Below are 26,452 nucleotides of genomic sequence, written 5' to 3' on the forward strand. Positions count from 1 at the left end.
CCTTGTGTGTGTGTGTGTGTGTGTGTGTGTGTGTGTGTGTGTGTGTGTGTGTGTGTGTGTGTGTGTGTGTGTGTGTGTGTGAGGTTGTGTTTCAGTAACGTACCGTACATGCACGTGTTTTATACACAATATTTATGCAGCCTTTACTGGAAACGTTCAAAAGACTCGGGTCATGAACATATTCTGAGTACTGACAGAACCAAGAGAAGGAAGATCACAACACAAAAAGATGAAATATCTAACTAGAAGATATATCCGTATTAATGATCCACATGTTTGAATTGGCACACGTTTTACGCTGGATGCCCTTCCTAACGCAACCCTTTCCATTTATCCGGGCTTGGGACCGGCACTTACAGTGCACTGGCTTGTGCAACCCTAATGGCTGAGGTTGGTCCCCTGACCGGGGATTGAAACCGGGCCGCAGCGGTGAGAGCGTCGCATCCTAACCACTAGACCACCAGGGAATCCGAAGGAACGAGATAAATAAACCCTATTAAATAAATCCAAAATGAACTTGTCTTTACAGAAAACTCACTGACCACAACAGCAGCAGAACTGCTTAGTGTCGGTTCAGTTTAGGCTGGTGGTGGTGGTGTAATGGTCTGGGGACGTTTTCTTAGCAGGCACTGTTTATGAATTGCACAGCTGAAATGCTCGATGCTCCCAAAGCGATAATATCAACATGGATGCAAATCAATGTTTTCAAATCAATGCATGAAGATCTGAGTTTGTTCCTATAAATCCTATAGTCCTTCTAATAAAATGGCTATCCAGGGTCTGGTTTTTAAATAAAGATTAAATACATTATTAGCATGAATGCATTAATACTATAAATGCGTATTAAAACTGCTGTTACAGAAACCCAAATCAGATGCAAGACCTTCTGAGCAATCAGGTTTGTGGATTCCTGTGTACGTGCCTGAAGGTCATGTGATCAGGTGGGTTATGAAAAGGTTGTGCTTCTGTTTTCAGTACTGTAAGTTCTGCTCACTGTGTCTGGGAATAAAAAAAAACAACCTCTGGCCTTACAGACGGGAGCATACTGGAATACGCATAAAATCCTGTGAACACACACACACACACACACACACACACAAACTTCCAAGAACACTTGATGAGGTAAAAGATCTTTGAACAAGACGTTAGCACCTTTCTGAAGCATTTCCAAGATAAATGTGTGCACTGTAGATGAGAGCTGTGCAACCCCCCCCCCCCCCCCCCCTTACGCCTTAAAAGGTCTAACAATTTAAGGTTTAACAATTAGAGTGTAAAAATAAAAAGCATTTAATACCACAGAACTTCGAGAACATCTAAACATTAAAGCTAATTTGAGTCCGGGGAACAAAAACAAAGAGAAAAAGGCCAGACGTGTTTTCCTCTCCTGCGTCTCTGGCAGCCGAAACATGCCGGGTGTTTACCCTCGCCTCGCCAAATATTTACTCATTTCGCAGTGTGAAGCCCCCAATTCAGGTCGTCTCTTTTCACATACGTCGACTCGACCCCGTCACCTTTTGTCCAGTTCCGATCCACAAATAATGTCCCCGGCTACAGTTTGCTTGCTGCTGCATCACTGCTCGAGTACATGCCACACACACACATACACACACACACACACACACACACACACATGTCCAACATCTACTGTACACCTCGTCAATACTAACATGCCAACATGCTAACATAACGTGGTGTGTGTGTGTGATGTTCCCAGTGTGGACTTTGGTTTCAGCATCGACGCTGATGTTTCTCTCTGTTCCCTGAAACGGAGAAATTATTCCCCATCTCCACATCTCCACTCTTATCAAGGGTCACGAGGAGGGTCATTAATAACAGAGTAAAAACAATGTCATGAGTGGTGAGAGAGAAAGAGAGAGAGAGAGAGAGAGAGCGAGAGAGAAAGAAAAAAATTGGAGGGAATGATGGAAGGAATCAAGAAAGAAATAAAGAGCAGAAAGAAAGCAAAAGCGAAAAAAAAAAAGAATTGGGAAGGAAAGTAAAGAGTTGCTCAGTGCTCCCCCTGGTGTCAGCGTGCGGAAATGCAGTCAGTCAGTAGAGATGATGAGATGTAATGAAGCAGCTCCTGCTTCACACTATACATTCAGCCTTTATGTCTCCTGTCTCTCTCACTCTGGAAAATCTAACCCCTGCTTCTGTCCCTGGCAGTTGTGGCCACACACACACACACACACACACACACACACACACACACACACACACACACTCCTGCTCCCGAGCGACATCAGTGTGGGCGGATCCTCAGCGAGTCTGCTGCATGATGGTCTACTGGATCCGAGGCTACAGAGCACTGAATGTTCGTTTCCAGAACATGCAGCGTGTCTCTGCAGCGTTAGAAGTGTGTGCTGAAGGTGGGAGGTGGGATCAGCTGCAGCTCCTGAACAATCAGCCTTCCACTAAAACCTTCTCATAAAACCTTTAATTCTTTATCTATAACCCAGTAGAGTAGAGCCTGGAAACAGTGACTGCTTTCGTGTTATATTATATTACTTATATATATAAATACACAAAGAAAGAAAGAAAGAAAGAAAGAAAGAAAGAAAGAAAGAAAGAAAGAAAGAAAGAAAGAAAGAGAGAGAGATGTCCACTGGTGATGTAGTGATGATGTAACATGCAATAAGGAGACGTGGATATGGATGTGTTGTAGTAACAGTAATGATGGACAGAATCTCCACTCGTTTAACACGTTGCAGTTTCTCAGAGTCTGGACTGGATTTTGGATTTAAATGTAAATAAAATAAGTAAAAGAAACAGAAGCAAAGCAGCTCATTGTGTCGGTTTGATCTTCTCTCTTTTTCTCTTTTTCTCTCTTTCTCTCTCTCTCTCTCTCTCTCTCTCTCTATCTCTCTAATCTCTTTGCTCTATGTCGCTCTGAGTGAAATCACATTACAGCATTATGGCGATTAAACGAAATCCATCCATCTTATATAAAGGCCATTCTCAGTCCCAGCTTTGTAGAGAGGTGTGTGTGTGTGTGTGTGTGTGTGTGTGGTGTGTGTGTGTGTGTGTGTGGTGTGTGTGTGTGTGTTACCCAGCCCTGCCTTCTAGCTTTATTTCATCCTCACGTCGGCCACCTCTACAGAGACGAGTGAAACACAAGCTGCTCTTCTGATCGATCAGACAAATGGTGGAGATCATTTTCCTACTAAAGCAGTGAGTGGAGTGGAGGAGAAGATCACAACCTTCTCACTGTGCCACAGATGATGCAGAGCAGCAAAACGTTCTCTTCTAAGATAAAGTGTACTGTGGTGTACTGTTCTATCTATACTCCTCAATCTTCTCTACCCCTTCAGCTATCTCTCTCTCTCTCTCTCTCTCTCTCTCTCTCTCTCTCTCTCTCTCTCACTCTCTCTGACAGCCACTGATTTTAAAAGAGAGAAAGAAAGAAAGAAAGAAAGAAAGAAAGAAAGAAAGAAAGAAAGAAAGAAAGAAAGAAAGAAAGAAAGAAAGAAAGAAAGAAAGAAAGAAAGAAAGAAAGAAATTGATTCGGTTACTTTCTATCTTTTCGGTTGAGACAGATGGTCTGCTGTGGCGACCCCTAATGGGAGAAGCCGAAAGAAGAAGAAGAAGAAAAAGAAGAAGAAGAAGACAACTTTCTTTAGGTCACATGCTTTTTCATCGACCGTTTATACTTTTGCGATTTCTTTCCTGTGGAATTTGCAGAAAAACACAAATTGCTTTCATTTGAAATCCACAGTAAAAGCGTAACGCACAGGAAAACCTCAGGGTGATGTGATGAGGTGAATATCGATGCTTCTGCTGAAGATGATGTACGCGGGTGGTGCAGCTGCGGCTACAGTGAAAGGAGACGTGTTGAATTGTGTTCATTGGGTTTCTTGCTTCAGTAACGACATTCGTTCTCACTGTATGAGATTCCTGTGTGTGATGCAGCTCTCTGTTCTACTGCACTTCACTATAATGACGGTTTCTGTAGTCATGGTATCATAATGATGGTATTAAGAGATGGGTTGATTTAAGCAGAACACCACTGAAGGCCTCAGTGTGAAACGTACCACCCGACACAGGTGTGCTCAATTACTCACACACATTCACACCCCATATACAGAGTTTCTAGTTCACACACTTACTATGAAGGATTTGCTCAGTCCCTACGTTCGTATTACAGTCATTACCAAGTTTCATTGATCTGATCGCCTTTGATATTTGACCTGTTTTGGACTGCATTCATGTTTCTCGCCTTGTTGGCGCAGGGAAATGGAAAATTTTGGAACTAGGAGTTGGCGACCCTGGGGCGTGAGCGATTGTTCGGAACCAGTGCGAGCTCGATTCGAACCCCTTTCTGTTAGTTATAATGGAGCAGTGGAGCGGCTGCTTCCCTGCATTTGCGTCTATCGGCTGTTCATGGTTCATGACAGCCTCAAAGATACAAGCTTAGCATTAATTGGTTCTTTTTGGTCATCTGAAATAAAAACGGCATAAAAGTGCTCCATAACAGCAATGTACTTATTTGGAAATTCCCGTTTCTGTGCCTGGCCCGATTTATTTCGAGCAACAACAACCAGAATTAGTACGGACAGTTCTACCAAGCATCTGCAGTATATTACTTCTAATTGAATTATTCAAACTCACTGAGTGGAAAGATGGAATGATTCGGTGTTGCGTAATAAAACAGTGCGGTTGTTATGAGGACCGGCGCGAGTACGGATTCCGCCGCTTTATCGTTCTGTCCTTACAGACAGTATGTGTGTGTGTGTGTGTGTGTGTGTGTGTGTGTGTGTGTGTGTGTGTGTGCTGAAGTGGAAACGAGAGTGGTGTTGGAGATATATAGCATGGTGGTCCTGTGCTCTATCTTGTTTTATTGCTTCTTTCTACAAATGACGCTTTCTCACTATCGGATGTTGGAGAGGGATAAGATAGGAAGAAGAGCAGATCGGAAAGATGGGATAAAAACACGGGCCAGAAAGTGAGACATGGTGAAGAGAGAGGGAGAGAGAGAGAGAGAGAGAGAGAGAGAGAGAGAGAGAGAGAGAGAGAGAGAGAGAGAGAGCGAGAGAGAGAGAGAGAAAGAGCGCGAGAGAGAGAGAGATAGAGAGAGAGAGAGCGCGAGAGAGAGAGAGAGAGAGAGAGCGCGAGAGAGAGAGAGCGCGAGAGAAAGAGAGAGAGAGAGAGAGAGAGAGAGAGAAAGAGAGAAAGAGAGAAAGAGAGAAGTGAAATGGAAAATACATGTCTCCGGCTGTAATCCAACTGTCTAGGAAGTTTCTACAAACAGTCAAACACTGAAACATGAATCTGTAGGAAGGAATCGAGGAAAAATTGTGACCATATTTGACCTCTTTGCCCTCTTTTTTTCATTCCCTTTCACATATGACACTATAATAAATATATTTGCATAGTGTTCTGCCATGCATTTCACCTCTAGATCTTCAGTGGTGTCCTGAACTTAATCATTCCACCTCTAAATACCACCATTATGACACCACGACTACAGAACAATCAATATTATGGTGAAGTGCAGTAGAACAGAGCGCTGCATCACACACAGGAATCTCATACAGTGAGAACGAATGTCGTTACTAAAGCAAGAAACCCAATAAACACAATTTAACACGTCTCCTTTCACTGTAGCCGCAGCTGCACCTCCCGCATACATCATCTCCAGCAGAAGCATCAATATTCACCTCATCACATCACTCCAGCATTTTTTCATGCATTACACTTTTCCTGGGGATTTTAATTAAAGTAAAATGCGTTTTTTTTAATACATACAACTGTTCATGCAAAACATTTCCTCAAAGACCTTGTCTGATTGACTAAAAGTGTCTACGATATCAGTTTTAAAAAAAAGGTTAATAATAAATAGTGAAGAACTGATACCAGAAAAATCTACTTAAGCACAGTAATGAGTTTGAAGAACAATTTTTACTTCATTACTAACAATATCTGATACATACATAAATAAAAACATTCAATTTGCTAGAATTGTGGAAAGCTGACATCCGAAATGAATAAGATTTATAACTTCAGATGGACCAGACCAAGCTCCAGTCGTGCAATGGAAAAAGTCATAGCAAACAACACACACATTCCAAAACCTATAACTCTCCTTAGCCAGCATCATAAAGCCGATCTGTGACCTTTCCATTCTGTCCTTCAATTTGTGGGCACGCAGTCAATGAGATGCCACAACAATGTCTGTCAGGTACGCTGATGTTCGCTTTAACTAAACAGCCAGCAAACGCGATGTGAAGTGTCCACCTTGGAGACAAGGGACAACAAAAAGGTGCTAACAACAACATTTGTGTGAGTTTATTGCGTGTGGTGCGAACGAATTACATCTAACAAGCCACATGAGGAACATCTAAGAATAAGGGACCTAAAACTGAAGCTTTCCAAGAATTTGAGCCAAAACTGCCTGGGCAGGCACCAGAGCCATAAAAAGTAGGACTAAACAAGCATTATAACTTTCAAGATTATACTTAAATAAATAAAAAATATTTTAAGATTTTTATCTGAAATTCTGAATACAGAAAACGGGACTTGCCATTAATTGTGGGACTATTGAGCTATAAATAACTACAGATTTGAGCCAATAATACAGGAAATAGCAAAGAACTAAAGCCTTAAAAACTGGGATTAAACAAGAGCCAGGATTTAGAAGAATAACATCAGGAGCCATAAAATCTCAGACTAACTGAAAAGTAAGAGCCATACAAAATGGAATTAAGTAGGAAATTGGAGCTCTGTGTATTTATATTCCTTTTTTTTTTTTTTTTTTGATTAAACAAAAATATTTTCAGGCACAGTAATAACAACGAAGCAAAATAGGAACTAGTAGTTGTAGATGTAAGATCTGTAAAAACTGAGACTAAGCACATGTCATAATAACTAGATTAGAACTAGACTTGAACTAAACGAGTACTAGTGCCTTAGAGACTGGGACAAATCAAAAACAAGTGATTAAAGACTGGGTCTAATCAAAAACGAAAGGCTTAAAGTTCAGGTCTAACCAAGAAATACAGGCTTAAACATTTGGTCCAACCAGGAACTTGAACCTTAAAGACTGGGTCTAATCAAGAACTAGAGGCCTAAATACTTGAATTAACCAAGAATTTGAGCCTTAAAATTGGTATGATTTAAGAAGTGTATGTTTAAAGACAGAATAACCAAGAATTAGAGGCTTAATGACTGGGATTAACCAAATACTTAAAAACTGGGAGTAAACAAGAATTAGAGCCTTAAACTGGAATCACCCAAGAACTAGAACCTTAAAACAAGGATTAACCAAGAAATATACATTTAAAGACTGGGATTAACCAAGAACTAGAGTCTTAAAAACTGGGATTATGAAGAACTAGAGGTCCAGAGACTACTGGTAGGAATAAGTAATTGAATTCCTACAGCGCTGATTTACACTTTTGGTAAAGATATTTGTGAGCCCTTATTCCCTGTGCTAATTCGCTTGTATTCCAATCAAACTGTAAATGTAGCAAATATTTTACTGCTTCTCGTTAAACTGCATTTATTTTATCATCCTTACAAATGCAAAGCCTCGGTGCCACAGTGTCCTCCGGAGCTCTCTGAGCGCTTTGCAGCTCTTTTTAGTTACATTTTTTTCTGTAAATGTCATTTGAAATGTCAGTCTGATTTACTGTACGGCCTTTCGCATTGTTTTATGGAAAGATGCTCCGCGATATACGGCCACGGAGACAGGGTTCTTCCTAACAGTCCACAGCTGGGGGAAAAAAGCCTGATGACGCCAGTAGGTAGTAAAATTACACTGAGATTCAGCCAAAACACACACAAACACACATACAGACAGAGAGATACACACACACTACATCATGGTACATTCCTTCTTCGATGCTAACACTGCCATTTAAGGTTCAGAAAACTCCCGGATTGGCCGCAGTCATAACTTCCATCTTTTCCATCTCTATCTTTCTGTTTCTCTCTTTTTCTGTCCACACACACATAAACACACACCCATTCACACACACATAATAGATACACATACTACATACATTAAAGATACTTCAATATATATTTTTATTCCCCTGTTTGCCTCTAGTGATCTTGCAAACTCACTTTAGAAATCGGAAAAATAATTAATGAATTTTTATTTCACTGAAATGTCGTTGGGGATGTAAACTTCTGCACTTATACACATGAACTACATTTAGCTGCTAATCACCGAGAGTCTTATTTAAGCTCCAGCAGGACACAAAGCTAAATAGCGCCCTGTAGTGGACAAAACAAAAAATCACAACAAATCTGCTACTGACCAAAAGTGAGAGTCGTACATACTGTTATTGGTTCTATTGTATTGTAGTGTTGTGTTTTCTGGCCAAAAATGTTTTAAAAGCATGGTGATATGAACGAATCAAATACTAGGACTAAGCCAATGCAAGAGCTGTAAAGATTGAGACTAATCAAGCATCCGAATCTTGAACAATTTAACAAATAGCAGTCAAGAGCCATTAAACCTATGATTACACAAATGAGAACCTCAACAGTGTGAGACTAGCCAGAAACTAGAACTCTAAAGACTGGGACCAGGTACTAAAGCCTTAAAAGACTCCACTAACCAGAACTAGTGTGTTACAAGGCTGGGACACACAAGAATCTAGCCTTAAAAAGACCCACCAACCATAACTAGAGTGTCACAAGACTGGGTATAAGCAGGAAGTAAAGCCTTAAAGACCCGGTTCAAGCAGTAACAAGACCCTTAAAGACTGGACCGAAGCAATAACTAGAGCCTTAAAGACTGGACCTAACCAGAAACTAGAGACTGCAACTAACTAGGAACTAAAGTAAACAGTGAACTAGAGCTTTATAGACAAAGATTAAAGAGGAACTAGGCCCTAATAAACTGGGTCTAACCAGGAAGTGGAGCCTTATGTGACTTGGACAAACCAAGAATGAGATTATTGAAAACTGCAACTAACCAGGAACTAAAGCTTTTTAGACTGGGACTAACCAGGAAAGAGAATCTTAAAGACTGGTCCTAAGCAGGAACTAGAGCCTTAAAGACAGGGATTAACCAAAAACGAGTGCATTAAAAGACTCCACTAACCAGGAACTAGAGCTTTACAAAACTGAGACTAACCAGGAGCCTAGAGTCCTGAAGACTGGAAAGACTGTGTCTAACCGGGAAGTAGAGCCTTAACAGACAGGAACTAACCAGGAACTATAGCCTTTTAGACTGGGAATAAACAGAAATTAGAAGGGTATAGACTTGGACTAACCAGGAACTAGAAGCTTATACACGGCAACACATCAGGAACCAGAAGCTTATAGACTAAGACTAACCAGGAATTTGAATATTATTGAGTGGGACTAACCATGATCTAGAAGCGTGTAGACTAAGGCTGGCCAGGTACTAGAGACTGCAACTAACCAGGAACCAAAGTAAACAGTGAACTAGAGCTCAAAGATTAAAGAGGAACTAGGCCCTTATAAACTGGGTCTAACCAGAAAGTAGAGCCTTAAGTGACTTGGACTAACCAAGAATGAGATAATTAAAGACTGCAACTAACAGGAACAAGAGCTTTTTAGACTGGGATTAACCAGGAAGGAGAATCTTAAAGACTGGGTCTAACCAGGAACTATAGGCATATAGACTGGTACTAATTAGGAACTAGAGGCTTATTGACTGGGACTAACACCGAATGATGTATTTTTGAATTGTTTAAGTACCTTCCTGGATGAAAAACAACTTTCCTCTGAACCTAATGGTTTCTGGGTTCTTCTGATTCTGGGTTATTTTCCAGAAGTAGCCACTTGGTGGCATCAGGATCCTGATTAACAGGAAGAGGACGAGAGATTTACAGTGTTCTGTAGTGCTGCATTTCAGCCCAGTATTTCAGACAGATCATGATGGGGTCACGCTTGAGTGTGTGTGTGTGATTAGTCTGTGCTACATTTATTTCATGTGTTGGTTGTGACATAAGATCTTAAGCTGTCATCATCACTCTGCTGAGACATGTTTATGGAATGATTATGTCAGAGTTGTTCTAAGGAGCTCACCTTCCTTCCGGAGAACAGCATGTAGAGCTGGTGCATGGAGCCTCCATTTTTGGTCAGCTCCTTCTTCAGGGTTTTTGGAGAGGGCAACGTCCATCCCCCCTTGCTGGCGGTGTTCACCTCCAGGCGGTTGATAGCGTTATCGGAGGTGAAGCAGGTGGTCCGTGGGTCTTGCAGAAGGCTCCCCTCACTGTGGGTACGCCTCCGCAGCGAGTTCTGTACACTTAGACCTCCAGAGCCCCCGTGCTTCTCACATGAGCTCGCCTCCACCATGCTCCTCCTTTTAGTGGGCTCCAGGTAGTTATCATCACTATCTTCGTCATCTTCGTCCTCGTCTTCATCTTCATCCTCGTCCTCATCATCTTCGTCAGTGGCGGTCGAGGACAGGGCGTCTGTGCTGAAAGATCGGTCCAGACGCAACTCAGGTATGATGAAGGATGAGGAAGAGGAGGAGGCCGGAGGGTTGATGTAATCCTCGTCTTTTTCATATTTCTCCTCACCCTCTGCTTCAGCACTATGAGAGCCATCTTCTTCGTCTTCTTCTTCGTTAGGGCTCTTTTTCTCCTCCTCTTCCTCCTCTCCTCCTTCCACTCTCCAGATGTCACTCAGGCTGCCCTCGGTGGATGGTGGAGGTGTAGGAGGTACAAGGTGTCGAGTCTCTTCCACGGGAGAGCTACCCGAAGTGCCTGTAGTGACTGGGGCTTCAGACGGGCTTCCTAGTAAGGGCTCTTCCTCAGAGGGGCGCCACTGAGCACCCAGATCACACTGTTCATCCAGTTTAGGCTCCAGCATCTGAGGAAACACGAAGAACAATTATATGATTAAAACGTTTTTTAAAAGTGGGCTTTAACTCATGGCAGGGTGAGGTGTCCAGGTTGGGCACTAGTGGGAAAAAGGGACTGACAGAAATAAGCCACACCTCTTTTACAAAGGCCACACCATAAACAACTCCTAACACACACTGTAGCCGTAGTTCCTTCAATGTGATTGACAGTGAAATTAGCCGCACCTTTTTAATACTCTCTCACACACACACACACACACACACACACACACACACACACACACACACACACACACACACACACACATGGAGGCCACGCCTTCTTTAGTCATTTTAACACAATCAGAGGTGCCGCCTACTTCAAAGATAGTAACACACAAAGCCATGCCTCCTTGACTGTGATTGACAATAAAAGTAGCCACACCTTTTCAATACACACACACACACTCATACACACAAACACACAAAAGACACACAGTAGTCACACAACTTTGATATAGACCCACACACACACACACACACACACACACACACACACACACACACACACACACACACACAAAGAAGCCACACCTCCATAACCATGTTAACACACAGGCCACGTCTCCTTCACCATAACTGACAGCAAAATTTGCCACAGCTTTTTAATAGACATACACACACACACACACACACACACACACACACACACACACACACACACACACACACACACACAGATGCCACACCTCTTTAATCTATACTTACACACACACACACACACACACACACACATATATAAATGCACAAACCAACTCCTAAAGAGCTTTCAGCAGGTGCTAATTTCAGCATGTGAACCGTGTTTATGGTCAGTATCACAGTAACACAGCCATGAACTCATGTCTTTCCATGTGATTTGACAGGCAGTCCTGTGATCACTCTCTCTCTCTCCCTCTCCCCCCCCCCTTTCTCTCACTTGATCTCTCTCCCCCTATCTCGCGCTCACTTTCTCTCTCTCTCTCTCTCACTTATTCTCTCTCTCTTTTTTCTCTCTCACGCTATCATTAGCTAACAGTTCGGCCTCAGATTGCCACCTGCCTCTTTCTGGGAATAGTGGTACATTGCTGCACTGCTTGTTTGCGCCTCGGTGGCACTTCTCCGTATTCCATTTGTCCTGCACCGCATGCTCCGAGCACCACGGCTTCAAAAAGGTCACAAGTGATGAAGGCTTAGTGAAACATTGACAGCACGTCCCAGAGTCAACAGACAGTAGTCCGCTGGAGAGGAGCTCATCCGGATCACAATACACAACATCGTTAGCCTCCACACACACACACACACACACACACACACACACACACACACACACACACACACACACACACACACAGTACAATCACTCCGATTAGTCCTGGCACTAAATACAAAATTATTCATCATATGCCTTACACCAGTTCTATTTACGGGAAGACCGTGTGTGAAGCATTATGCATGGATGACACACACACACACACACACACACACACACACAAACACAAACACACTCACACACACACAAATAGTAACAATAGAACATTTAAATAAAATACACTTTTATTCCTTTTATACCACAGCAGTTTGTGAATCATAATCTTTTTTTTTTTTTTGCAATTTTTTGCTTCATCTGCTTATAGTTACATCTCTGTTATCGCTTAACATTCCCTGACCTGCGTCTGTGACTTTTTCAGCACCGATGGCCTCATTTTAAGTCCAAACAGAGCTTGAATCAATTCTAACAACTTTGAGAAACAGCTTTTGTTGAAGTTGAATAAAAAAAATTGGTGCATCAAATCACAGCTCGGAATATTTGGTTTTACTTTAATTCTTACAAATCTGTTTAATACGACAGAGTTTTTGTGCAATGTAAAGGCGAAATATTTTGAAAATAAAGTGAAAAAATTACCAGTATAAAGTCGAAATATTTTGAGAATAACGTAAGAAATTACCAGGATAAAGTCGAAATATTTAGAAAATTATGTCAAAATTATGAGAATCAGGTCAAAATATTTTAAAAATAATGTCGAAATTATGAGAATGAAGTAGAAATTACGAGAAAACAGTCGAAATATTTTGAAAATGAAGTCAAAATGACAAAAAATTAAGTCAAAATATTTTGAAAAAAAAAGTTTCGACTTTATTCTCTTATTGACAAGACTTTAATCATATAATCTTATGTATATATATTTAAAAACATGGCACTAAAATGACGTCGCACTGTAAAATTTGACACATTCACCAACCAATCAGAATCGAGCAATGGAGTGGCCTGATGTTTCAAATGTGAAGGAAATTTTCAAGAATGTATTATTTTTGACTTGTTTATTAATTTTATATACTTTAGTTTTCAGTGTGAATTGCATTGTTTTGTTTTTTTGTATCTATAAAGATGAATCGATGGGAGAAGCACATCTCCAACAATTATAATGGCATTAGCACAGCTAAAAGCTCTACTCTACTCTAAAAGCCGTGCTGGAGTCATTTATAGCAGGTTTTTTTTTTTCGTTTCTCCGGAGCAGATTCCCCTCGGTTCAGCTTGGCTGTTACAGCGCAGCAGGAGATGCGAAATCTCTCCCAGAATAAATCCACTTCAGGCCAAAAAGCTTGTGTGTATTTATTACCTGACAAACAAGTGAAACCCGCCAGCGCTGTAGTGTGTCACGTGACTGAGAGACGGAGATTCTCTAAAGCTCTGTGTTGATATGAGTGTATGACCAGATCTGGGCAAGAGAAGTGAATTATACACGCATTCATTCATGTTACTGTAGCATCAGCGTTGTTATTGAGGGATTGTGGGTGAGGATCCGTGGCTGGGAGTCGAGAAAATGATCCAGCAGGATTGTGCATCACTGTCTTATCACTTTAAAGTAGAACATTCCATAGAAGATTCGAATTAAAGATAGTGGAAAAACCTTTAAAAATGCAGCCATAGACATAGCATCATCCATTCATCCATCATTCCATCCATTTACCCTGCCATTTATCCCCCCTCCATCCATTCATTCTCCATCCTTCCATCCATCCATCCATCTCCCTTCAATTCATCCATCCATCAACTTTTCTATCCACCCATTCATCTATCTATCCATCCATCCCCGTCTATCACCCTAATCCATATATCTACCCATCCATCCATTCATCTATCCACCCCACCTTTATTTATTCATCCATCTATCCATCCATCCATCCATCCATCCATCCATCCATCCATATATCTATTCATTTATTTCCTGCATGCATTCATCTATACATTCAACCATACATACATCTATCCATTGCCCCTTTATTGAATCCAACCCCTTTTTTATCCACCCATTTATCCATCCATCCATTCCCTTTCAATCACCCTAATCCATATATCCATCAATCCACCCCTTTATCTATCTATCTATCTATCTATCTATCTATCTATCTATCTATCTATCTATCTATCTATCTATCTATCTATCTATCTATCTATCCATCCATCCATCCATCCATCCATCTATCCATCTATCCATCTATCTATCTATCTATCTATCTATCTATCTATCTATCTATCTATCTATCTATCCATCCATTCCCTCAATCCATGCATCCATTAATCTATCCATCCATCAATCCCAAATCAATCTGTCCCTTGATCCATCCATTCATTCATCCATTCCTCATTTCATCCATTCAAGTCCTCTGATTGAGCTCAGCTCTGTGATGGACACAAGTTTGTGCACTGAACATTCTCATTTTCAATACCAATGAATTTACTAGAGGCACTGATGCAAAACCTTTCACCTTCAACTATTTGGAAAAAGAAGAATACTAGAGTTTAGATCACAAGGTTGAGTAGAAAAGGTAAAAGCAATTGACTTATTACCCTGAGCTTTAAACCGATATGAAGCCAGAGGTCTGGATTCGGTATCAGAATCGAATAATTAACATATTCGGATTAATAACATTCTGAAGTGAAGCTCGGCTGCCCTGAAAGTTCACATTGTTTGGTATATTTTATTTTGTATCTGAGCACTACCCATTACACCATTAGATGATTGAATACATAACCAAACAAAGCTTTTTGTTTTAAAATCAGAATTCAATCAGAATTCAGTACTCAGACAGACTCAGACAGCTCAGACCATGCGAGGCTCTGAATAAGAATAAATCAATATTGATTCTATCATTACAATGGCAGTTTTAATGATATCACACAACTAGAAGGAAATAATTGTCCATTAAGGCTGTGGATCTGGAAAGATTGGATTTATAAAGCACTCTACAAGATTCACACTTCAAAAAAACTTTGAGAGTGGCCCAACAAAAGCGACCAAACCAGCCATTAGCCATATATAAATTATTATTATAATATTATATAACATTTTAATTTTATAAATAATATTAATATATTGTATAATAACTTTAGAATTGCATGTTATATAATAATCATAATATATAATTATTATATAATTTTATATATATATATATATATATATATATATATATATATATATATATATATATATATATATATATATATATAAAAGCCTAGCATAATTGATAAAAAAAGAACAACAATAATAATACTACTACTACTATTAATAATAATAATAATAATAATAATAATAATAATAATAATAATAATAATAATAATAATAATAATATTAATAATAAAAATCCTGTACAAATCTAATGAGGGAAAGGAATCATTAAAAAAAAATCTAAAAGCAATATTATAAATTGCACAAATATTTCTGCAAATAAACTGCATCTTCTCATGCAATGTAATGATAAAGAATCACAAGGAGTCAAATAAATGATACAAATCACTTGTTTGCATCTCCATATCCCGGAGCAAGACATCAGAGCATAAAAACAAGTAGACACTCAGATGACTCTCTGTGTTTTGTAGGATCTCTCTGGGGGTTTTAGGATCATATGATGAAATTTACACATTTATATTTTTATTTTTAATTTTTATATATATTTTAATGGACAAGGTCTGAAATTATAACTAATGAATCATTTACGGGCTACAAATAAAAAAGTAAAATAAACGCTCAGTAGAAATAATGAATTACAGTAGTGCATTGACAGCTGCAATTTTCCAAACGAGCTCGTGCGTAAATGCATTTGTCTGGAGATGACTCCGTGCAGCAGCTTTATGGCTCACTTCGCTAAACGCCCTTCAGAACAAACAGCGTTTTATGGAGCTGATGAGCTAAAAGTACTGCATTAACAGGAACTAGAAACAGGAAACTGGCAAAGATACATAATATGGACAAGAGTGTTGGGGCACATGATTTTTCCAGCCATATGTGATTCTTCCTCAGACTGTTACCACAAAGTTGAAGGCACACTGTATAACATATTATACAGTAGGTTAACTGGTCGGCACTATTTTATGTTTTGTGTATCTGTGTTTTGTCTTTTGTCTTGCACTGTTTGCACTCGGTTGCACATGATGCACTTTATGTGGCGAGGACACTTACTTTAGTCCTTTGCTCTGTGTTCTGTTATGTAGCTCTATGTTGTGTGATGTAGCTCTATGTTGTCTTATGTAGCACCAGAGTTCCAGAGGAACGTTGTCTTATTTCAATGTGTACTGTGTCAACAATATATGGTAGAAATGACAATAAAAGCTTATTGACTTTACTTGACTTGACATAGTTGTGCAGGACGTCTTTGGATGGAGTTGCATGAAATTTTTCCTTCATTCGAACTAGGAGACCCAAACCTTTTACAGCATGACAATGCCCCTGTGCACAAAGCCAGCTCCATGAAGATATACTTTGCCTGATTTTAAATGGAAGATCTCCTGCTATAGAGATCCAACCCTAATGAACACCTCTAGAATTAATTAATTCATTCATTAAAACACGAGGGAACCTTACGAGGGAAATATCAAGGTCCGTGACGTCGGAGTGACGTGGGGCCACCTACCCGTGGGCTCACCACCTGCAGGAGGGACCATAAGGGACGGTGCTGTGAGGATTGGGCAGCAGTCGAAGGCGGGGGCCTGCTTAGACTGCTGCCCCCGCGACCCGAATTACGGATAAGCGGGAGAAAATGAATGAATGAATGAATGAATGAATTCATTAAAACACTGACTGCACCCCGGACCTCCTCACCTCACCCAAGAGAAAGACAGTCTATACAAATGTGTTCCTCCAACTTTGTGGACACAGTTAGAAGAAGAACCACATATGGCTGGAAAATTCAGAACAGGTCAGGTCATGAAGTTCAGGAAGCTGCTACTAGTACACACAGAAGATTGATGTTTTGAATTAAAAAAACAACGACGCGTCATGATTTAAACCGTCTATAGTTACATCTAATACCAATACTTCAATGCTACTTGCTGGAAAAGCAAATAAGGCTTTGAAATTACATTAATTAACTACGATGGATGGTCCTCCAGCATCGCCACAACAACAACAGACGTATTCTCTAACAGCGGATTGCAGTAATTGATACATCAATTGAGCCAGTGATCGAAAGTAACCTTGTTGCACCACCAGCAGCCCTGCAGCTTTTTTTTCTTCATCTACCCTAAAACTTTATGCATTTGCCTTAAAAATAACCTTGTGAGTAAACACTTGATCAATCTCAATCGCAAGACAGCAAACACATAACGAGCTGAGAGCAACACTATCGATCCAAACTATAAACTCAGCCATATACGAAGACGCGTAAAGCACGTGGGGTGAAGGCTTGAGAGATATTGCAAATCTTCTGGAGGCAAAAGTAATTTCCTTTTCTTTTTCTCTGTTTGTAGCAACATTATAATGCATTGTAAGGTTACAATAAACGGATACAATTAAGTATGTAATGCTTTACAATGCAGCCATAAATAAAAAATAAGCCATATTATAATGTAGCCAAAAATATATGCACTATAATGAAGACATAAATGGACTAGCTATATTTTTTTGCCACTGCAAATGGATTAAAGTCTATATTATAATGTAGCCCTTAATAAATAAAAATTATATTCTAATTTTAAAGCTATGATTATAAAGAATTATAACGTAGCTCTAAATAGATTAAAAAAAAAAACTATATTATAAAGTAGCCATAAATAGATTAAAAACTATATTATAATTTTATAGCCATGAATAGATAAAAAAAACTATATTATAATATGAAACGTTGTAGTATAATACAATATAATGCAGCCAAAATTTATATTATATAAATGGATAAAAAAAAAGAATATTATTTATAGGCATAAATGTATACAAATGTATATTATAATGCATTACAATGTAGCCATAAATAGATAAAAAAAAAGTTCGATTATAATGCATTATGACGGATAAAAACAGCGGATAAAGATTTTATATGAAATGTTTTACATACTCTTAGAAAGAAAAATTCTGTGATTTTTTTGAGAACACACTAAAAAATTAAGGCTCCTAACATCCAAACCCTAAAACATCTTTAATGGTTCTACAGTTGTTTTACTTGAGGAACCCGTGACAGGTTCCCTGTCGAATCTTGTGACAAATGGCTTCCATTTCTTTAAATCAGAGCTAAAAGGTCATGCATGATTCAGGTGTAAAGAAACAGGGCTCTGGCCAAGATAAGATAACAGGAGAATGGAGGGAGAGATGAGAGATGGGATGAATGGATGAATTGGAGAGAAAAAGAGAAGAGAGAGAGAGAGAGAGAGAGAGAGAGAGAGAGAGAGAGAGAGAGAGAGAAAGAGAGAGAGAGAGAGAGAGAGAGAGAGAGAGAGAGAGAGAGAGAGAGAGAGAGAAGGAAGCACACAGCTCGGGTTTTCCTGTTAAAGAACTGTATAATTAGCATAATAAAACTAGCATAATTATTTAATAATTAATAAAGACGCTAAAAACGATGACACAGCGAGTTCATATTCGGTTCTTGGGTTTGTCCCAGGAGCACAACATGGCATTAGAGGATGTAAATTTCCATGGTTTGAACTTTCATGCAGAAAAAAGTAAAAGAGACTAGCGTTAGCTAATATATAGTAAGAAGGAGAAAAAGGGGCGCGGTTTCCAGAGCAACAGTTGATACTGGAAGTTTCAAAGCACTTACAACTGTCAATCATTCCAAATTTATGTGTTGATTGGTTCCATTTTTGGGCCAAAAGTAAAAACTTAAAAAAAAAATTCTCTTTTAGCGAATATAGATCGCTAGCTAAGGTCAATAGTGTAATTATTAGATTCTAAAATACTTTATGTGTAACTGTTTGTAGGGCTTTAAGATGACCGTCAATAATTAATTTTTATTAGTAGAGCACTTTTAACCATGGACATCGTCTCAAAGCAGCTTTACAGAGATAAAGTGGTTCTAAAGTTGTATAAAAGAATGTATAAGTTTGTTCCTTATTATTGTATGTTTACCTCTAATGAGGGAGTTAGTGGTGGCTGTGGTGAGAAAAAAACTCCCTGAGACTTGATGAGGAAGAAACCTTGAGAGGAACCAAACTCAAAAGGGAACCTTATTCTCATCACCATCATTGTTGAGGTGTGCAGTTCAGTGATAGGTGTTTAAATGCAGAACAGTTCATGCAAACTGTGGCCCTAAATCTTACTAATTGACTTCTTCTTCTTCTTTCAGCTTCTCCCATTAGGGGTCGCCACAGAGGATCATCCGTCTCCATACCCCCCCTGTCCTCTATATCTGCCTCTTTCACACCAACTACCTGCATGTCTTCCCTCACCACATGCATAAACCTCCTCCTTGGTCTTCCTCTTTTCCTCCTTCCTGGTGGCTCCATCCTCAACATTCTCCTACTGATATACCCCATGTCCCTCCTCTGCACATGTCCAAACCATCTCAATCTCACCTCCCTCACCTTGTCTCCAAAACGTCCTTCATGCGCTGTCCCTCTAATAAACTCATATCTAATCCTGTTCATCGTCATCAACCAACGAAAACCTCAACATCTTCTGCTCTGCTACCTCCAGCTCCACCTCCTGTCTTTAACTCAATGCCACTATCTCTAAACCCATACAACATCTCAGGTCTCACCACAGTCCTATAAACTTTCCCTTTCACTCTCACAGATACTCTTCTATCACAAATCACTCCTGCTATCACTCTTCTCCACCCACTCCACCCTGCCTGCACTCTTTTCTTCACTTCTCTATCACACTCTCCATTACTTTGCACTGTTGACCCCAGGTACCTGAACTCCTCCACCTTCTCCACCTCTTCTCCCTGCAACCGCACCCCTCCACTGCCCTCCCTCTCATTCACACACATGTACTCTGTCTTACTTCTCATCGTATTAGACTGTTGATATTATTTACTGTCCAAATCCAACCTCACTTCACGAACTTCATGGATCTTTAGGCTGTTGATGCAGAAATTAACTCAACTTCACAGAGTGGTCTTCAATTGAAGAGAATAGATCAGCTTTGAGTTGTATATTTGGCAATAAGAAACACTTTGCATTGTAAACAGCACTGATTGGCTTTTTATCAACATGAAACTACATACTTTTACTTTTATTTGTAAATCTGTTCAGTATGGTCTGTTTGTTTCTGCCTGTGAGCTTCTGAACCCTATAGCAAAGTGTTTTCCTGTCAGGCAGAGGCTACAAATAAAACTCTTCTATCCAGTGACGCATAAAAGATTCTTTGAAGCACTTTACCAAGACAATTTAGGTACAACCCTCTGACAGGTTCTATATACTAACAAAGAAAATCAAAATCAAATGAAAATTTAGAGTTCTTAGCCTTCTATTAGGGTTCTAAGTTCTTTGTTTAGAGTTTCAAAGGTACTTTTACCGGTTCCACCAGAGGGGCCCATAGAGAAACCTTTTTTTTTTTTTTTTAGCTTAAAGATGCATTTGGTTTGTCCAAATTGTAAAGCACTTTAAGGTACACCAAATGGTTTTAGAAAGCATTCTTTTTTAAAAAACCTATTCGCTTTAAAGAAAACATTTGACAGGATTTGTATCCCTTTTACACCAAATAGTACAAAAAGCCTTCAAGCTTAAATCAGCTTTACAGAAATCCAGTTGTGGATTTAGAGCCCTAGAAATGAGCCATAGGTGACAGAACCCACACTCAACATGGGATCCCATCAATCCAAATGAAGCCCCCTCTTACATCAAGCCAATCATTTCATTTACATTTGTCCTCATTGTCTTTTTGTTTGGTAAAACGACATGAACTTTGGGTTTCGGAGCTCAAATCTTTGCTAAGAATTGCAGATTTGAGAGAGCTGGTGATATAACAGCCGGATGATATACGTATTGGATGATATATGCGCTGATTTATAAGGAATAATGAATGGAATAAGGAATGTGAGTGCTCCTAAATCAGTGGTCTGGGAAATCACAGAGGGAGGTATAATATGCTCTTTTGTTACCTTTCTTGGTCATCTCTATTGGAAGCACTGGAAAAGCAGCAGCATTGCATTGCTGATTCCCATCACTTATTAACAATAAATTATTTTTCTGAAAGCGAATCTCCAACTCTAGTGACAATTCCTTCACTTATGCTCAATGGAAAAACATCTGTCTTGTAATTTGACAATTTTTTTCATAGCTTTTTCAAGCAAGAAATGTAGATTGATTCAAGAAAAAAGCAAAGGGTCAGTAAAAATGAATGATTGAGAATTTTCTGGGTGGCCAGATAATCACACATAATATTGTTCTGATCAGAGGCCCATGAATCAGATAAAAGTGGCGGCAATGCTAAGTAGTTAGAGGAGAAACAGAATATATAGATGCCCATACACCACTTATCAGACTGAAATTCCTGCTAAAGAACTCATCAGATGCTTAATTTTGAAGCTCAACATCAAAAAAATGGTCATTATGCCAAAAGTATTGGGACACCAGACTTTTCCAGACATATGTGCTGTTTCCACAAAGTTGGAGGCACCCAATGATATAAGACATCTTCAGAACTTGAACTAGGAGACCCAAACAAGCTCTCATCCTAGTGAACACCATTGGGAGGAAATGGAACGTTGACTGCACCCCAGGACTCCTCACATCATGGATTATAAAAAGTGTCCATCGGATTCTAGTATCGCGATGTATCAGGGTTTTTTTATATTTGCAATAAATAGTTATTTATATATAGTTTTAAGTTTTAATTTGTGGCCAATATTTGATATGTAGATTGATTTCTCATCACTAAACTGTTTCTCTTAGCACCGCTGCTGCTACGTGATTATGATGCATCCCAACACTACGAAGACCAAGGCGTGTCCTGAGAGTCACACAGAATACAGATTAACATGGCAGAGGTAGAGCTGTAACTTCACAGAATACAGATTAACATGGCAGAGGTAGAGCTGTAACTTCACAGAATACAGATTAACATGGCAGAGGTAGAGCTGTAACTTCCTGCAAACAGAATACAGATTAACATGGCAGAGGTAGAGCTGTAACTTCCTGCAAACAGAATACAGATTAACATGGCAGAGGTCCGCAAAAACTAGTGGAACATCTTCCCAGAAGAATGGAGGTTATCATAAGAGCAAGTGGAATGGGATGTTCAGAAAAAAGCACATCTCAATCTTATGCTCAGGTGTCCACAAACTTTTGTCCATATATTGTAAAAATTATAAGAATAATTATCATTAAACCGAAAGGTAATTACAATGCATTTTGGTTTATAATCCTTTAAACTATAATTAAGTCAATCCAGCATCTGATATCAGTCCCTTCAGACCAGACTATTATTCAGCAGGCAATTTTCAGTGTCATTCCTTCCACATCCGTGCGTTCACAAGAGTACATGAGCAAATAATGAAATCAAAATGATGCTAAAGCTTTATGGATTTATTGACAGTAAGGTGGTGGTGGTGGTGGTGGTGACACACGGCACATGGCTATTAAGCAGTGGGACAAGAGCAGCGTCGGGTAAAAGGAGGGTTCAAATCGAAAGGAGATTATAAAGATCTGCAAAAAGATCATTTCTTTCCATACGTCAGTCCTGAGAAAAAAAGGCAATCTATGGAGTTCGATATTAAATCGCTGGAATAGATGGGAATTTGGGGCGTAATCCGCTTCGACCCGGCTCTGCTCTCCCAGATGAGACTAAATTGGAAAGGCTATATTGTGTGTGTGAGTGTGTGTGTGTGTGTGTGTGTGTGTGTGTGTGTGTGTGTGTGTGTGTGTGTGTGTGTGTGTGTGAACAGGAGCTGGAATTGATCTTTAGCATAGTGTGGGGTGGCATTAAAAGTCGCAGGTTAGGCGTGTTATCAAACAGACCAGGATGATACACAAGGGCAAACACACACACACACACACACACACACACACACACACACACACACACACACACACACACACACACACACACATACAGAATGAAAGTGGGAACGTGCACAGGGTACATACTGGTGCATGTATCCACTTTACCATTCCTACAATTTGTTGTGTTTGAAACCTACAAAAATATTTGAAATAAAAATACACATTCAAGCACTAAGGATTTAATCCCCAAAAATGATGCGCCTTCGTATTCAGACCTTCAGTTGAACTTTAACCCGAACCTGTTCCAGCATGACAATGCCCCTGTGTACAAAGCCAGCTCCATGAAGATCTGCTTTACATGGTATGGAATGGAAGATCTTGAGTGACCTGCTATAGAGCTTCAAACCTATTGAACATCTTTGAAATGAATGTGAACACTGACTGCACACCAGACCTCCTCACCTCACCTACATCAGTACATGATTTTACTAACACCTCTGTGGCTGAATGAATCTCCACAAGCACACTCCAAAATCTAGTGGAACATCTTCCCAGAAAAGTGGAGCTTTTTATAACAGCAAATGGAGACTGAATGTGAATTATATATGAAATAAATAACACTCATTATCTCTTCATCATGGCCCCTGTTAGTCTGTGGTATATATTCAGCAGCAAGTGAACATTTTGTCCATTTTGTCCATTAACTTCTTCAGCAGTTTGAGCTACAGGAGCTCGTCTGTTGGATTGGACCACACTGACCATCCTTCACTCCCCACACGCATCAACGAGCCTTGGCTGCCCGTGATACCGACCACGCTTGTGACACTTCATCCCACAAGAGCTGCAGTTTTGGAGATGCTCTGACCCAGTCGTCTAGCCGTCACAATGTGGTCCTCATCAAACTCGCTCAAATTCCTTCGCTTGCCCATTTTTTCTGCTTCTACCACATCAACTTTGAGGAAGAAAAATGATCAAACTTGAGGAACAAAATGTTAATTTGCTGCCTTATAAAATCCCACCCACTAACAGGCACCATGATGGAGATAGTAATACAGTTTTCTCCATTAAACCTTATTTACCTGCAATTCCAGCTGCTTGTTTTTTTTTTCTGTATCAAATTTACACATCTGTATCCTGATATTTTGCTCATTTCTTTTGGGAAAATCACTCAATCTCTGTTTGATTGGATGGCGAACATCTGCTGAACAATAATTTCCAAATCATAGATTCTAAATTGGATTAAAGTCCAATTGATTCCAAGTTGGGCTTTTAGTGCAATATCAGAGCAGTGTGTGTGTGTGTGTGTGTGTGTGTGTGTGTGTAGGGGTGAATACCTATACTTATGCAATCACCTATAATGATTTTGTTTTTTTTCCTGGTAAAACATTTAGCAAACTGAAGAAGTTCTTCCTACATGAATCCTTTACAGTATTTCTGGAGATGATTGATGGTATTTACAGGTAAGCCCGCTCCAGTTCCAGGTTGTAATGCGGAAAAAGGTTGAAGAAGGTGAAGAATACTTTCGCAAAACCAAACTGCAGTCAGGTATGACGTGAGATAACGGATCGCAGAAACGCCGGTTTAGAACGTGAAAAAGCCTTGACGTTCATATAAGTTGGTATACGCGTTGCTGCGATTTTGAAGAAATGTTTTACACACGACAGGACGATTAGCGATGATTGATTCCTTCTCACGAGTCTGTCAGGTCCATACATACTCCGATTATAAATGATATTAATGACTTTGTAGGCTTTCTGCAGTTGTTGAACAGGATTGATTGGACGAGACGCTGCTCGAGTGAGCTTTAAAAAAAAAAAAAACGAGGCTGATTTAGAGTAAGAGCGCAAATGAGGTGTGCTGAAATGCATGTACTCGCTCATCTTCGTAATTAATTCATTATCATGACTACAGAAACAAGACGCTAAACGTGATCTGATTCGAATATTTGTCAGGATTATTGGTTGAGATTCCCATCAGCGACTGCACCTCATCAAGTCATGTGATTGATGACATCATTGATTATGCACCTGATTTACAGTCACTAGTAATTAGATCTTGTATAAAGCCATACCTTTTTACACCACTTTATGTCTCATGGGTTCATTCATGGTTGTCGGGTTTTTCTGTCTGTATTTCGTTTGCAAACGTTTGTGGACACCTAAGCATAGCATTTGTATGAGCTTTCTGAACATCTCATTCCACATTGAGTCCCCATTTGCTCATAATCTTCAAGCTTCTGGGAAAAATGAGATTTGTGAGGGAGATTCTTTCAGACACAAGGGTGTCAGGTCAGGTACTGATGTAGGTGAGATGAGGGAACCTGGGGTGCAGTCAGCGTTCACTTTCATCCCAATTGGGTAGAGCTCTATAACAGGAGATCTCAATCCAAACCATGGAAAGCATATTTTCATGGATGTGTCATGATGGAACAGGTTTGGATCTCCGAGTTTAAGTGAAGAGGAAATTCGAGACATAATTCCAGAAAGTGGGTGCTTCCTCAGGAGACGAGAACCAGACGGAGTACCAGAAAGAGGTCGAGGAGTTCAGTCAGTCACTATCCATCAAAAAACTTTGAAGATCAAAGAGTTCATTAAGGTCTAAACAATCAGTATGTAAGAATATTGTCAGGGGTGGGACTATATTATTGGGCGTGTTCGTATTGGGAAGTGACGTCACTCACAGTCGACGGCCACCAGGGGAAAATGCCAGTAAAACCCGATTTGGGTGAATGTTTTGAACAATGGAGACAATGTCTGTGAAATTGTGGAGGTCATTATGATGCTCACACAGCAAGTTGTTGACACTTCATACTCTACATAGATTAAAGTAAATACAGTTATGATAAATGCATAAGAAATTTACCCTTCGCAAAAACCCGCCCTCCTTAGTTACTGTTGCTATGTCTACCAAGCCATGCCTCCATGACAAGAACGCCTGTCAATCAAGCTCTTTGCAAAGGGTCAATTTGCTTATACAAATTCAAATGCAATAGGAATTTGAAATTTTGGCATTCTGCATACGTGCTAATTAACATTGCTATTTGAATATGACATGATCATAACTCATAAGACGTAGGAAATACAGTTGCAAATGGACTTTTCTTATCCATTTGAAATTTGCCAGTCACTGTGCATTCGCGAAAACGCGAACGTTAATGCAAGATTTGCAATTGCGCTTGGATTACGCCCACAATTTTCAATCCCTTTTAAATATTGTCCGGAATATCCTTCCGTAAAATCAGCGCTTCTCCGATCAATAATAAAATAAATTAAGCAAAGCATGGTTTTAATGGGACGATGACGTTATGTCCCGCTCCTGACCTCATGGAGTTCCTCCATCCAGATCTGGCACCTCGGCCCAGGTCTGTGTGTGTGTGTGTGTGTGTGTGTGTGTGTGTGTGTGTGTGTGTGTGTGTGTGTGTGTGTGTGTGTGTGTGTGTGAAAGAGGGAGAGAAGTTTAAGTAGCTCAGGGAAGGTACTGTCTCAGAGAAG

General features: G+C 39.8%; 1 protein-coding gene and 1 long non-coding RNA gene across 8 annotated transcripts in view; both read right to left on the reverse strand.

Annotated features, from left to right (window-relative positions):
* The window catches only part of rgs3a (regulator of G protein signaling 3a), a 131,507-nt gene that overhangs the window by 30,203 nt on the left and 74,852 nt on the right, over window positions 1-26,452 (reverse strand). For all 7 annotated transcript variants that reach the window (XM_083531257.1, XM_083531256.1, XM_083531254.1 and 4 more), the window contains one exon: window positions 10,006-10,794. In XM_083531257.1, coding sequence (XP_083387383.1) covers window positions 10,006-10,794 — 789 coding nt within the window. The remainder of the gene's footprint in view (window positions 1-10,005; window positions 10,795-26,452) is intronic.
* LOC310720644 lies at window positions 6,727-9,998 on the reverse strand. Its single transcript, XR_014531793.1, has 2 exons — window positions 7,517-9,998; window positions 6,727-7,477 (listed from the first exon to the last, which is right to left on the reverse strand). It is a non-coding gene; the product is annotated as an uncharacterized lncRNA (long non-coding RNA).

The sequence above is a fragment of the Silurus aristotelis genome (assembly GCF_946808225.1).
Source record: "Silurus aristotelis genome assembly, chromosome: 26".
Lineage (NCBI taxonomy): Eukaryota > Metazoa > Chordata > Actinopteri > Siluriformes > Siluridae > Silurus > Silurus aristotelis.